Source organism: Hyperolius riggenbachi, chromosome 7 (genome assembly GCF_040937935.1).
Source record: "Hyperolius riggenbachi isolate aHypRig1 chromosome 7, aHypRig1.pri, whole genome shotgun sequence".
NCBI classification, from domain to species: Eukaryota; Metazoa; Chordata; class Amphibia; order Anura; family Hyperoliidae; genus Hyperolius; species Hyperolius riggenbachi.
In genome coordinates this window covers 23395543-23411833 of record NC_090652.1, presented here as the reverse complement: position 1 = coordinate 23411833, position 16291 = coordinate 23395543, and the positions used below count along the sequence as shown (strand labels likewise).

The following is a 16291-nucleotide window of genomic DNA, read 5'->3' as shown; positions in this document are numbered from 1 at the left end:
TGTACTGAGCAGCCCAACACACTCTCAATGTCTGCCACACTCACTGCTACATTGCTGAGCAGCCCAACACACTCCCAATGTCTGCCACACTCACCGCTACAGTACTGAGCAGCCCAACACACTCCCAATGTCTGCCACACTCACCGCTACATCGCTGAGCAGCCCAACACACTCCCAATGTCTGCCACACTCACCGCTACATCGCTGAGCAGCCCAACACACTCCCAATGTCTGCCACACTCACCGCTACATTGCTGAGCAGCCCAACACACTCCCAATGTCTGCCACACTCACCGCTACATCGCTGAGCAGCCCAACACACTCCCAATGTCTGCCACACTCACCGTTACATCGCTGAGCAGCCCAACACACTCCCAATGTCTGCCACACTCACCGCTACATCGCTGAGCAGCCCAACACACTCCCAATGTCTGCCACACTCACCGCTACATCGCTGAGCAGCCCAACACACTCCCAATGTCCGCCACACTCACCGCTACATCGCTGAGCAGCCCAACACACTCCCAATGTCTGCCACACTCACCGCTACATTGCTGAGCAGCCCAACATACTCCCAATGTCTGCCACACTCGCCGCTACATTGCTGAGCAGCCCAACGCACTCCCAATGTCTGCCACACTCACCGCTACATCGCTGAGCAGCCCAACACATTCCCAATGTCTGCCACACTCACCGCTACATCGCTGAGCTGCCCAACACACTCCCAATGTCTGCCACACTCACCGCTACATCGCTGAGCAGCCCAACACACTCCCAATGTCTGCCACACTCACCGCTACATTGCTGAGCAGCCCAACACACTCCCAATGTCTGCCACACTCGCCGCTACATTGCTGAGCAGCCCAACACACTCTCAATGTCTGTCACACTCACCGCTACAGCGCTGAGTAGCCCAGCACACTCCCAATGTCTGCCACACTCGCCGCTACATTGCTGAGCAGCCCAACACACTCCCAATGTCTGCCACACTCACCGCTACAGCGCTGAGTAGCCCAGCACACTCCCAATGTCTGCCACACTCGCCGCTACATTGCTGAGCAGCCCAACACACTCCCAATGTCTGCCACACTCACCGCTACAGTACTGAGCAGCCCAACACACTCCCAATGTCTGCCACACTCACCCGCTACATCGCTGAGCAGCCCAACACACTCCCAATGTCTGCCACACTCACCGCTACATCGCTGAGCAGCCCAACACACTCCCAATGTCTGCCACACTCACCGCTACATCGCTGAGCAGCCCAACACACTCCCAATGTCTGCCACACTCACCGCTACATCGCTGAGCAGCCCAACACACTCCCAATGTCTGCCACACTCACCGCTACATTGCTGAGCAGCCCAACACACTCCCAATGTCTGTCACACTCACCGCTACAGCGCTGAGTAGCCCAGCACACTCCCAATGTCTGCCACACTCGCCGCTACATTGCTGAGCAGCCCAACACACTCTCAATGTCTGTCACACTCACCGCTACATCGCTGAGCAGCCCAACACACTCCCAATGTCTGCCACACTCACCGCTACATCGCTGAGCAGTCCAACACACTCCCAATGTCTGCCACACTCACCGCTACATTGCTGAGCAGCCCAACACACTCCCAATGTCTGCCAAACTCACCGCTACATTGCTGAGCAGCCCAACACACTCCCAATGTCTGCCACACTCACCGCTACATCGCTGAGCAGCCCAACACACTCCCAATGTCTGCCACACTCACCGCTACATTGCTGAGCAGCCCAACACACTCTCAATGTCTGCCACACTCACCGCTACATCGCTGAGCAGCCCAACACACTCCCAATGTCTGCCACACTCACCGCTACATTGCTGAGCAGCCCAACACACTCTCAATGTCTGCCACACTCACCGCTACATCGCTGAGCAGCCCAACACACTCCCAATGTCTGCCACACTCACCGCTACTGTACTGAGCAGCCCAACACACTCTCAATGTCTGCCACACTCACTGCTACATTGCTGAGCAGCCCAACACACTCCCAATGTCTGCCACACTCACCGCTACAGTACTGAGCAGCCCAACACACTCCCAATGTCTGCCACACTCACCGCTACATCGCTGAGCAGCCCAACACACTCCCAATGTCTGCCACACTCACCGCTACATCGCTGAGCAGCCCAACACACTCCCAATGTCTGCCACACTCACCGCTACATTGCTGAGCAGCCCAACACACTCCCAATGTCTGCCACACTCACCGCTACATTGCTGAGCAGCCTAACACACTCCCAATGTCTGCCACACTCACCGCTACATCGCTGAGCAGCCTAACACACTCCCAATGTCTGCCACACTCACCGCTACATCGCTGAGCAGCCCAACACACTCCCAATGTCTGCCACACTCACCGCTACATCGCTGAGCAGCCCAACACACTCCCAATGTCTGCCACACTCACCGCTACATCGCTGAGCAGCCCAACACACTCCTAATGTCTGCCACACTCACCGCTACATCGCTGAGCAGCCCAACACACTCCCAATGTCTGCCACACTCACAGCTACATCGCTGAGCAGCCTAACACACTCCCAATGTCTGCCACACTCACCGCTACAGTACTGAGCAGCCCAACACACTCCCAATGTCTGCCACACTCACAGCTACATCGCTGAGCAGCCTAACACACTCCCAATGTCTGCCACACTCACCACTACATTGCTGAGCTGCCCAACACACTCCCAATGTCTGCCACACTCACCGCTACATGGCTGAGCTGCCCAACACACTCCCAATGTCTGCCACACTCACCGCTACATCGCTGAGCAGCCCAACACACTCCCAATGTCTGCCACACTCACCGCTACATTGCTGAGCTGCCCAACACACTCCCAATGTCTGCCACACTCACCGCTACATGGCTGAGCTGCCCAACACACTCCCAATGTCTGCCACACTCACCGCTACATCGCTGAGCAGCCCAACACACTCCCAATGTCTGCCACACTCACCCGCTACATCGCTGAGCAGCCCAACACACTCCCAATGTCTGCCACACTCACCGCTACATGGCTGAGCTGCCCAACACACTCCCAATGTCTGCCACACTCGCCGCTACATTGCTGAGCAGCCCAACGCACTCCCAATGTCTGCCACACTCACCGCTACATCGCTGAGCAGCCCAACACATTCCCAATGTCTGCCACACTCACCGCTACATCGCTGAGCTGCCCAACACACTCCCAATGTCTGCCACACTCACCGCTACATCGCTGAGCAGCCCAACACACTCCCAATGTCTGCCACACTCACCGCTACATTGCTGAGCAGCCCAACACACTCCCAATGTCTGCCACACTCGCCGCTACATTGCTGAGCAGCCCAACACACTCTCAATGTCTGTCACACTCACCGCTACAGCGCTGAGTAGCCCAGCACACTCCCAATGTCTGCCACACTCGCCGCTACATTGCTGAGCAGCCCAACACACTCCCAATGTCTGCCACACTCACCGCTACAGCGCTGAGTAGCCCAGCACACTCCCAATGTCTGCCACACTCGCCGCTACATTGCTGAGCAGCCCAACACACTCCCAATGTCTGCCACACTCACCGCTACAGTACTGAGCAGCCCAACACACTCCCAATGTCTGCCACACTCACCCGCTACATCGCTGAGCAGCCCAACACACTCCCAATGTCTGCCACACTCACCGCTACATCGCTGAGCAGCCCAACACACTCCCAATGTCTGCCACACTCACCGCTACATCGCTGAGCAGCCCAACACACTCCCAATGTCTGCCACACTCACCGCTACATCGCTGAGCAGCCCAACACACTCCCAATGTCTGCCACACTCACCGCTACATTGCTGAGCAGCCCAACACACTCCCAATGTCTGTCACACTCACCGCTACAGCGCTGAGTAGCCCAGCACACTCCCAATGTCTGCCACACTCGCCGCTACATTGCTGAGCAGCCCAACACACTCTCAATGTCTGTCACACTCACCGCTACATCGCTGAGCAGCCCAACACACTCCCAATGTCTGCCACACTCACCGCTACATTGCTGAGCTGCCCAACACACTCCCAATGTCTGCCACACTCACCGCTACATGGCTGAGCTGCCCAACACACTCCCAATGTCTGCCACACTCACCGCTACATCGCTGAGCAGCCCAACACACTCCCAATGTCTGCCACACTCACCCGCTACATCGCTGAGCAGCCCAACACACTCCCAATGTCTGCCACACTCACCGCTACATGGCTGAGCTGCCCAACACACTCCCAATGTCTGCCACACTCGCCGCTACATTGCTGAGCAGCCCAACGCACTCCCAATGTCTGCCACACTCACCGCTACATCGCTGAGCAGCCCAACACATTCCCAATGTCTGCCACACTCACCGCTACATCGCTGAGCTGCCCAACACACTCCCAATGTCTGCCACACTCACCGCTACATCGCTGAGCAGCCCAACACACTCCCAATGTCTGCCACACTCACCGCTACATTGCTGAGCAGCCCAACACACTCCCAATGTCTGCCACACTCGCGGCTACATTGCTGAGCAGCCCAACACACTCTCAATGTCTGTCACACTCACCGCTACATCGCTGAGCAGCCCAACACACTCCCAATGTCTGCCACACTCACCCGCTACATCGCTGAGCAGCCCAACACACTCCCAATGTCTGCCACACTCACCGCTACATGGCTGAGCTGCCCAACACACTCCCAATGTCTGCCACACTCACCGCTACATCGCTGAGCAGCCCAACACACTCCCAATGTCTGCCACACTCGCCGCTACATGGCTGAGCTGCCCAACACACTCCCAATGTCTGCCACACTCACCGCTACATCGCTGAGCAGCCCAACACACTCCCAATGTCTGCCACACTCACCCGCTACATCGCTGAGCAGCCCAACACACTCCCAATGTCTGCCACACTCACCGCTACATGGCTGAGCTGCCCAACACACTCCCAATGTCTGCCACACTCACCGCTACATCGCTGAGCAGCCCAACACACTCCCAATGTCTGCCACACTCACCCGCTACATCGCTGAGCAGCCCAACACACTCCCAATGTCTGCCACACTCACCGCTACATCGCTGAGCAGCCCAACACACTCCCAATGTCTGCCACACTCGCCGCTACATCGCTGAGCAGCCCAACACACTCCCAATGTCTGCCACACTCGCCGCTACATCGCTGATCAGCCCAACACACTCCCAATGTCTGCCACACTCACCGCTACATCGCTGAGCAGCCCAACACACTCCCAATGTCTGCCACACTCGCCGCTACATCGCTGAGCAGTCCAACACACTCCCAATGTCTGCCACACTCACCGCTACATCGCTGAGCAGCCCAACACACTCCCAATGTCTGCCACACTCACCGCTACATCGCTGAGCAGCCCAACACACTCCCAATGTCTGCCACACTCACCGCTACATCGCTGAGCAGTCCAACACACTCCCAATGTCTGCCACACTCGCCGCAACATTGTTGCCCCCACCCGACATACTCCTGACATCTGCCTCTCGCATCACTACATTGCTGGGCACCCCGATACACTCCCAACCTACATGCCAGGTTCCCCTGGCACCATTGTTTCCCACCAGTACTGCGCTGACTGCCCCCAAGACCACCACCGCAGCCATCACCACTGCTCGTTAGTAAAATGTATGATGGCCATATAACGATTTATTGGACAGAGAAATCAATTGTTTTGTTTTTGTTTTTTTTCAATTGGAAAAATCTAATTTTTTGGGGGTCATTTTGCTCTGTCGGCCATAATGGGAAAATCTTGATCAATCTTTAGAAACATCTGAATAGCGTGTGGTGCGTCGGTCGGTTGGTCAAACATTACAATCAATCAATCAATCAATCAAGAAATCTGATTGCGTGTAAAAGATCTGAAGAAAATATTTGGTGTGTGGCCACCTTTAGATTTTAGCACTCGGGACAATATGCAATTAACATTTTCTCTTGAGTTTTCTCCTAGGACAGTCTTTCTTAACCTTTTCACTCTGGAGGAATACTTGAAATAATTTTTTGGATCTCAGGAAACCCCTGTATCAGTGGTGGGAGTGGGGGTTTATATTACAAGTGGTATGGTCTTTAAAGGACCTCTGTCGCGAAAATCTTAAAATTTAAAATATATATAAGTACATACAAATGAGAAGTCTGTTTCTTCCAGAGTAAAATGAGCCATTAATGACTTTTCTCCTATGTTGCTGTCACTTACAGTAAGTATTAGAAATCTGACATTACCAACAGATTTTGGGTTAGTCCATCTCTCCATAGGGGATTCTCAGCATGGAATTTATTCTTTATAAAGAAATTTAAAAAAAAGTCATTTTTATAAAATAAAATATTTAAATTAATAAAAAAATGCAGCAGTGATCAGAGCCCACCAACAGAAATCTCTGTTGGTGGGCAGAAAAGGGGGGTAGATTCATTAGGCTGCTAAGTTGAATGGCCGTGCAGCAAACTGTTAAAGCTGCAGTGTGCTGAATTGTAAAAAAAATTGCCTGGTCACTAGGGGGGTGTAAGCCTGTCATCCTCAAGTGGTTAAAGTAATGCCGTGTGTAAGGAATCTATAAGCTTTATAAGATTCACTTTCTGAATTAAAATACTGACAAATTAACCTTTTGATGATATTCTTGTTGGTACTTGCAACATCATTAGTTAAAGAGAAACTCCGACCAAGAATTGAACTTTATCCCAATCAGTAGCTGATACCCCCTTTTACATGACAAATCTATTGCATTTCACAAACAGACCATCAGGGGGGTGCTGTATGACTGATTTTGTAATAAAACCCCTCCCACAAGAGGCTCTGGTACCGCGGTACTCTGGGCAAACTGCCACAATGTAACAATGTTCACAGACAGGAAATGGCTGTTTACAGCTGTCTGTAACAGCCAAAACAGCTAGCAGCAGCTACATAACTTGCCCACAGTAACAATGTCACCATGTAATAAATGTCAGAATGTAAATCTGGGAGAGGAAAGATTTTACAATGAGCAAACACTGACTAAATCATTTATACATAATTATTGTAAAAATGAAGCACTTTTTTATTACATTATTTTCACTGGAGTTCCTCTTTAACCTCCCTGGTGGTAATCCCGAGCTATGCTGGGGCTAGCCGCCTGGAGCTCTATGCAGAGTATAGCGCGCAGCGGGCGTTTTTAGACTTGTAACTCGATATACTGCGTGCTTGTCTGCGCTTACAGACCACTCTGCTCCATCTAATGTATTGAGATGCACTAGTATATAGTCTTGTACCATTATCTGTCACTGCTACGGCAACACACCTGACTGCCAACAGGACAATGACTGTTCTCTGACTGTTCTTTTTTTTCCTGACAGATCGACAGAAAGTCGGGAAAACTTCAGGTGGGCATCTTATTAACCACCCACATCGTGGTGCAGAAGATAATGGTACCGGACAACATTTACCAGCACGAAACTCCATTGCTAAAAACAACAGACGTCGCCGTAAGGCCAAATCAGGAGATCCATCTGGGGAACATTCCAGTAACCCTTTTGTTAGAGGGGGAGGTGGGAAGACCTATCAGTGTTCAGAGTGTGGGAAATATTGCCGAAACAAATCACATCTTGTTGCACATGTCAGGTTACATACCGGCGAAAAGCCATTTCTGTGTTCTGAGTGTGGGAAATCTTTTTCTCTGAAAACAAATTATTTCAGACACCAGAGAAGTCACACAGGTGAGCGTCCTTATCCATGTTCAGAGTGTGGGAAAGGTTTCTTTAGCAAAGATGATGTTGTTAGACACCAGAGGAGTCACACAGGCGAGCGTCCATATTCGTGTCCAGAGTGTGGGAAATGTTTCAGTCACAAGGCTTATTTATTTACCCACCAAAAAATTCACACAGGAGAGCGTCCTTTTTCATGTTCTGAATGTGGGAAAAGTTTCATTGAAAAAGTCGGTCTCCTTAGACATCAGACAAGTCACACAGGTGATCATCCCTATACATGTACAGATTGTGGGAAATGTTTTATTCAGATATCTGGTCTTCATAGACATCAGAGAAGTCACACAGGTGAACGGCCTTATTCATGTCCAGAGTGTGGGAAATGTTATAAGCATAAAGCAGGTCTTATTAGACATCAGAGAAGTCACACTGGTGAGGATTTTTATATATGTTCAGAGTGTGGGAAATGTTTTAGTCAGAAAGCTGGTCTAATTAGACATCAGATAAGTCACACAGGGGAGCGTCCTTATTCGTGTCCAGAGTGTGGGAAATGTTACAGTCGGAATTCTAGTCTTCTTGCACATCAGAGAAGTCACACAGGTGAACGTCCTTATTCCTGTCCAGAGTGTGGGAAATGTTTTAGTCATAAATCTGTTCTCCGTAAACATCAGAAAAGACACACAGGAAGGCGTCTTTATTCACGTCAGGAAGGTGGTGAAAAGTTGCAGTCAGGCAGCTTATGAAGCTACGGGGATACAAGTCTCCTGGAAGCACATATTATTAGAGCAGCAGCAATGACGTGGCCTCACAGTGCTGGAACTACACTACAGATGTCACCTGCTCTACATTCAGGACTTCCTCCAAGCTGGGGACTCATCCTAACCTCTCATTTCTTGCTGATCATCTCAGAGGACATATGCTGGAAGATTCCTGGGGAAGACTAGAGTTATTAGTTACCTGGTAACATTGCTTCCAGTGATCTTCCAGGACACGTGAAAAAGATTTAGGTAGAACCATCAATGTGAACCAGTCAAAACACAAATAACGAAGTGGAATGGATGTGTGACAGTATATATATATATATATGCATTGATGAAATTTATGTTACTCAAATAGTAACTGTGACATCACACCCAACTCCTGTACCTTTGACACAGCTTACAGCTACTTGAGGGTCTTCTGAAGGCTCTCGGCACTGTAGACAAAATAACTTCTTGAATTGGTTGGTGAGTCCATACGTGGTACTATTTTGATTGTGTGTACAATTGATATTATCTGTGATCTCGTTCAGAGATCGGGTTTGCTGCCACCACTTACCAAGAGAGTGAGAAGACGCGATTCTTAATCTAGCTAGTCCTGTAGGAAAAATGGTGACTTCAATAACCTAACTAGAACATAACAATATAATACTAAAACAACTATGGTAACATTCTCTCCGAAAAAAAGGCAAGATTCCTTGCAAAGGATATTCATAACAAGGGCATGACTGAAATGATTTTAATTGTTTATTTTATAAATATTGAACAAACAAACTGAGATTGTATAATAAAATGATCTGGAAATAAAGCGGAGAAAACTGATCAAAGTCTGAGCAGTCTCATGGAATTACTGTGTCCACTGAAATTGTAAGTTCAAGAGGTTGGGAGAAAGTCCTTTGTTGAGAGTCCGAGTAAAAGAAATGTGGGCCCAGGGTCCAGTCAGGCCAGCAGATGGATCCGAGATGGATCAAAGTAAATGGGAATCCTGGGTCTTATAGAGCACAGTTCTGCAACCTTGTCCTCAAGGCCCAGCAACAATAAGTTTTGCAGAAAACCTTAAACATGCACAGGTGAGGTGAATAGTGTTGCAGCAGAGCTGATTAACTACTTCTGGATTTCCACAAAACATGCCGTATTGGTGGGCCTTGAGGACAGGTTTGGGGAACACTGCAGAGCCTTCCCTCTTCTCTCCATGTCCGCTCGTTGCAGTAGCAGTTCCTCTGTTTGAATCCCCCACCTCGGTGGACTTCTTGAGTCGAGTCCTCCCTAAGACAGACTGCTCCCTACTGCGCATGTGCGAGTGCGCAGCAGAGGGCACTTGCACGTGTACAGTATGCAGCGGCCTGTCTTCGGGAGCACTCAGGCTCCTGAAGACTTCAAAAGCCTCCCTTTGGCGGCAGAGACAGCAGTATTTGACCAAAATGGTTGAATACTGCTTTGGGGAAGCCAGCACTGGAAGGAGGGACTGGGAGAGAAGAGGGAAGGTTCTATAGGACCAGAGCCTTCCCACTCCTTAGGTAAGTATCTGGCTTTTTAAAAAAAGGTTCCTATTGGATCAGCTGAAGACAAGGAAAGACCAAGATGGTCTGTGTCAGACTTTTTGTGTCTCTCCCTGGAGGGGAGGAGTTGAAAGGGGAGATGATACCACCTTTAGCAGCCTCAGCCCAGGCTGGGATCAGCCCTCTTGCTTCATGAGGAGAGTTGTGGCATTCAATATCAGGTGGCCGTAACTCCAGAGATGTATGTCAGATAAAAGAATCAATGCCAGTTTTGGCTCCAGCATCAGGGGCTGAAATCATGGCTATCAAACGTGCCTGCTCTACCGTATTCCCTTCTACTGGGATGGTATCTCAGGCTGTGGACCAGCTAGAAGCATCTTTGACCTGTTCAAGGATGTATGAACCTTGGTGTATTATTCACTGTGTGAGGCAACCTGCTGCAGCCACCAAAACCTCAAAATAATCTCTGAGGTGCTGAATTGAATGTATCAGAGATGAACAAGGGGTTATTTAGGGCTAGTTCTCTTGGGGACAGGACATATGGAGGAAGCTGTCTTCCTTGTTCGTATCTCAGCGCCAACTAGCCCATGCCAGGCACCCTAGGGTGCATACACATTGCCGACTGATGTTGCCCATTGGGCATCGGGAGCTGATCCCCTTGGGTGACATTGCTGGGCTGGCCTGCACACGTGTGTCAGCTGCGTAGCTGATGACGCACTGCATTGCTATGCGGGGGGCAGTGACAAGACGGAGGGACGAGGAGTGAGCAGCACGTGTGTGACATCACGCGGCAGGCAGGAGATCAGCAAGAACAATGGTATCGGCTTTGCAGAGGTTGAGTAGGTCCACCCTACGGATCACTCACGGGTCTGGGGTTGGCAGCTGCCGTACATATGCCATATTGTCAGTAGAGGTGGTCCTTTTCGGCTCAGCTGACAAGTCAGGAATGTGTATGAGGCTTTAACCACTTGAGGACCACAGGCTTACACCCCCTAGTGACCAGGCTATTTTTTACAATTCAGCATACGGCAGCTTTAACAGTTTGCTCTCATAGGACAACAGCCTAAGAGGGATCGCTTTGTGAGCCTCTCCTGGGGACAGCTCAGTGACAGATAATCTTGTCAGATCTGACAATAATTTCAAGAACACCTGATCTGCTGCAGGCTGAGGATCAGCAGGGCTGCCAGGCAACTGGTATTCTTAAAAGGAAATAAATATAGCATCCTCCATAGCCTTTTTGCTACATTGTCATTTAAGGGAAAGTCTGTCCTTGCGTTGACTTTCAGGCGAACGGCAATTATTTGTCACACCTTCCCCCTAAAGAGTTGCAATTGGAAGGGCCCGCAAGGCCCTGACCTGAGCAACCCCATCTTGCTGCTTTTTATCGTTCTCTACAGCGAGAAAGGTCATTGGCATTCTTGTGGCAACTTATTCTGAATCGTGAAATCGTACTGCTGTAGTGCTAGGCTCCAATGTAGTAGTTTTCTTATGCTACCCGCGGTGATATAGCGGGGAACACCGCTTTGATAGATTTATCCAAGTGCTCCAAATCAGGTGTAAATCAGCTTCTATGCATGCATTTAGAAACCTTGAATCAAAGAGACACAGAGACCATCTCTCATAGATTCACAATGAACATATAAAGTCCTTTATTGGGGATGCAGCCCTTGATTTTATAGGTTACATGACGTAACAATTATTGTTCATTCATTTGAGGGAAGAGTTAGTTAGTAGAGGGTGTTCATAATTATTAAAGTGAACCTAAAGCCAGTTAAAAAAAAATGAGATGAACTCACCTGGGGCTTCCCTCAGCCCCCTGCAGCCGATCGGTGACCTCGCAGCTCCGCTCCGATGCCTCTGGACCTGCCGGCGAGCACTTCCGGTTTGGCCGTCACCGGCCGACAGGCATGGGAACGTGAGTGATTGTTCGCGTTCCCAGCCTGTATATCGCCCCCTATGCTGCTATTGCGACCTCCTGGCCGCAATAGCAGCATAGGGGGTGATATACAGGCTGGGAACGCGAACAATCACTCGAGTGACGGCCAAACCGGAAGTCGTCGCCGGCGGGTCCAGAGGCATCGGAGCGGAGCTGCGAGGTCACCGATCGGCTGCAGGGGGCTGAGGGAAGCCCCAGGTGAGTTCATCTCATTTTTTTTTAACTGGCTTTAGGTTCACTTTAAGAAGTATGTTAGGGGTGTACATAATTAAATATGGTGTAATCTGATGAGCTCAGTGTTCTGTGAGGTCTAGGCATCACAAAACATCTTGTGCTTGACCTCGAATATGGATTATTATGTTCTGTCCTTTGTCCCAGTGTTGGAACAGAGCTGGATTCAGATCCCACTGACATAAGCTAAATTAATTTCAACACATTACACAAGAGTATAAGACAATATAAAACAATATATATATATATATATATATATATATATATATATATATATATATATATATATATATATATAGAGGGATATGAGCAGTGACTGTTGGGGGGGGGGGGGGTCTAATCAATCAATCCTGGATTTACTCAATAACCTATGAGGTAAAGAATGTTATTCAATGCCTAGTCAATAATATGCCTATGACAGCGGTACAGTCCAGCCAGGTAAGGGGATTCTGGTCGGAGATGACCGTGAAGGACAGTTGTAGCTTCTGGAGGACCCACACAATTGACAGGGATGGGCGAACATCACGAATTTGCGTTTGTGAGTTTGACAGTGAAATTTTGTAAAACAATTCCATTGACTTTAATGGCAAGCAAATTTCTAAAACCTTCAGGGCATCTCTGAAGCCATCATTTCATTTTAAAAAAGGTGTGCAAAGTGTGGCATGGGAGAGGGAATTCAATGGCAAAATAGTCGACAAAAATACGTATTTAACACATTTCTAAATATTTTTAAAGAAATGTCAATAGCTGCCGACTTTAGCAGTTCATAGCAAAGTCCCTGTATATGCTAGAATTGCCAGATTTGCAGGGTATGTAAAGGAGAACAGTGGGAACAAGAAGGGAAATAGGTTGCTCTAGGCGCCCATGTGGTTGGGCGTGATACGTGTGGGCGGCAGTTAGGAAGAACAGCGGGAGCTGGCAGCAGCGTCCAGAGCTTTCAGCAATACTAAGTATTGTCGAGAGCATACGCATCTTTAAAATGAACCTCCGGACTAAAAATCTACTCAGCAGAACTGAAAAGGCTTGGTGTTTCTTTAACAGTTTCACAGCATCAGAACTTTGTTTTTCTTACCAAAGCATCATTTTTAGCTGCATTTTTAGCTAAGCTCCACCCATCAAAGAAAAAAGGGACCCACAGCAGATAACAGCATATAAAAATCACACAGGACGCCGTCCAGCCACACCAGGGGTGAGGCGGACGTGTGGCTGGATGGCGTCCTGTGTGATTTTTATATGCTGTTATCTGCTGTGGGTCCCTGTAACAAGGACCCAGATGTGAGTGCTTTTAACACCTTTTATCGTTTGTTTTAAATTGAATATACATTAAACTGAAGATAGATACGCTTAGATGGGTGTATTATTGTTTTTTCATGATTATTGTGAACACTGCATGTGAGATCCTGAAACATTGCCGATATTCGTTGTGGAGAGGAGGCCAGCTGGGGAGGTTGTCGGCCGCTAACCTTGTTATGCTGTGTTGCAGACCCTGTAATTAAGGTCTGTTATAATTCAGTAAGCACACCTATTTTCTATGGTGTTCGTGGTGGTGGATATATGGAATTAGCGCTGAAGGTTTTTATACAATAGAATTCACATTATGGTCTATGGCTGCGCCGGCGACACCCACATTTCCAGCACCATTTTTACCTGATTCGCTTGGTCCCTGTCGTGTCCACCTGGCTGAGGACTGCTTCTAGATCGTACTCGGGCATCGGTTTGCACAATACACTGATGGCTGAAGTCCGAGGCTTGAAGACTTTACTTACTCCACTGGTGTAGCCTGTATTTAACCTAACACTGGCATTACCTGGATAACGTCGGTTGCGGTAGTTATGCAATGCACACGTCAGTGGCATTAGCATGGGTAAAATTGCCATGCGCTGCCTGTGCTTCCTATGACGTTGAGCCCAAAAATGAATCCCATACTCCAGAGGTGGCTTTACATGTGATTATACAGAACGAATTGTATACAAGAATTTTATTATTTTACTTCCTGTTTTATACATCCCAGAATTTTATTTGCTTTAGCTGCTTATGCTTAGCATTGAATATGATTACTTAACTTGTGACTTAAGGTGCATACACACATCAGACTATAGTCTTTGGAAAATGAAAGATCACAGACCAATCTTACCACCCTTCATGTAGTATGAGAGCCATACTCTACACAGTCTATTCTATGGAGCTGAACTACCCATCAGACAGAAATCTTTGCAAGATGCTGCACACACAGATGCTGTACAGACACAAAAGGTCAGTATCTGCAAAAGATCTGTTCCTGCCAAAAATCCGTTCCTGCAAATTGCAATGATAGTCTATGAGATCTGCAGATCATCATACACACATGATTTAACTGACATTCATCTGCAGATCAAGCAATCATACGCAGATCTGAAAATCCATCCTGGTGGATCTGATCTGCAGATGAATGTCAGTTAAATCATGTGTGTATGATGATCTGCAGATCTCATAGACTATCATTGCAATTTGCAGGAACAGATCTTTTGTGTCTGTACAGCATCTGTGTGTGCAGCATCTTGCAAAGATTTTTTTCTGATGGGGAGTTCAGCTCCATAGAATAGACTGTGTAGGTATGGCTCTCATGCTACATGAAGGGTGGTAAGATTGGTCTGTGATCTTTCATTTTCCAAAGACTATAGTCTGATGTGTGTATGTAGCCCAAGGATTAAACTTCATCCCAATCAGTAGCTGATACCCCCTTTCCCATGAGAAATCTATTCCTTTTCACAAACGGATCATCAGGAGACGCTGTATGACTGATATTGTGGTGAAACCACTCCCACAGTGTGATGTCAGCGCCTCACAGCACAGAAATCCTGACATTACACTGTGGGAGGCTTGTTGCATTGTGGGAAATAACCAGTTTCCAACTGCCAAAACAAGCAAGCAGCATCTCCTTCCAGTGACATCACCTGCCAGCAGTAAAAATGTCACCATGTGATAAATGTCATAAGGTAAATAGGGGAGAAGAACGATTTTACAATAGGAACACTGACTAAATCATTTATACATAATTATTGTAAAAATTAAGCACTTTTTTTATGACATTATTTTCACTGGAGTTCCTCTTTAAGTTAATATGCATGTTTGCATGCAAAAACATGTATGCAATTCTGAGAAACGAGAACTCTGCCTAAGGCACAGGTGTGGAGCTCCAGTCCTCGGGGGCCAGATCCAGGACAGTGTTTAGGCTGGACAGAGAAATGTGGTCTACTTGATGAGCCCCGCCTCTCCTGATTCAATCCCACCAATTCATTTGAGCTGAGCCAAAACATGTGAGGAGTGGACCTTGTTTGTTTGGCATCCCTGGAATAAAAGAACATTTAAAGAGACTCTGTAACAAATTTTTCAGCCTTAGTTCTTCTATCCTATAAGTTCCTATGCCTGTTCTAATCTGCTCTGGCTTACTGCAGTCTTTCCTAACTGCACTGTCTCTGTAATAAATCAATGTATCTTTCCTCTGTCCTGTTTGTCGGGCTAAGGCTTGATTGTGTGGAATGTGCAGGGCTGCTTGTGATTGGTAGAAGCGATACACACCCTCTGCAGGCCCCCTGCACACTCTGAATGACTCACACACTATGCTTAGCTGAGCCTATTAGAAGCTGGTTAGTTTGTTTGTAAACACTGCCTAAAACTGTTAATTACAAGCCAGGATTGCAGCAGAGAGTGGCAGAAACAGCACAGAGGGGCACAGGAGAAAATAATGAATAGAATGGTATGGTTTTTATTGTAAGAATATTAGAGTACAGATTCTCTTTAACCACATAAGGACCACAGTCTTTTCACCCCTTAGGCTGGTTTCACAGTGGGACGTTAAAGTCCCACGTTACAGCAGCCAGTAACGCAGCCTAACTCACCGCACTGTAAAATCAATGTGCTGTTCACAGTGCACACGTTGTGTTACATAGTAACGCAGCACGTTTAAACAAAGTGCTGCATGCTGTACGTTATACTGGGCTAAGCAGCGTTAGACTGTTTGCACATGCTCAGTAATGTTGGAGGAGGAGGTCTCCCCTCCTCCTCTGCAGCCAGCCACATGGCTAATTAATATTCACTGCACTGCAGAGACTCCTGGTGGGACTGTAGTATTGTCCGGATCATGAACGAATCGTTCA

The 16291-nt window shown here is 48.1% G+C and overlaps 2 protein-coding genes across 3 annotated transcripts in view; one reads left to right on the top strand and one right to left on the bottom strand.

The window, feature by feature from the left end:
- The window catches only part of LOC137524146 (oocyte zinc finger protein XlCOF6-like), a 45840-nt gene extending 36524 nt beyond the window's left edge, over positions 1 to 9316 (top strand). The window contains exon 7 of the mRNA XM_068243714.1: positions 7384 to 9316. Coding sequence (XP_068099815.1) covers positions 7384 to 8474 — 1091 coding nt within the window. The 3' untranslated portion in view covers positions 8475 to 9316. The remainder of the gene's footprint in view (positions 1 to 7383) is intronic.
- The window catches only part of LOC137524140 (oocyte zinc finger protein XlCOF22-like), a 106179-nt gene that overhangs the window by 57737 nt on the left and 32151 nt on the right, over positions 1 to 16291 (bottom strand). The gene's annotated exons all lie outside the window — the stretch shown is intronic.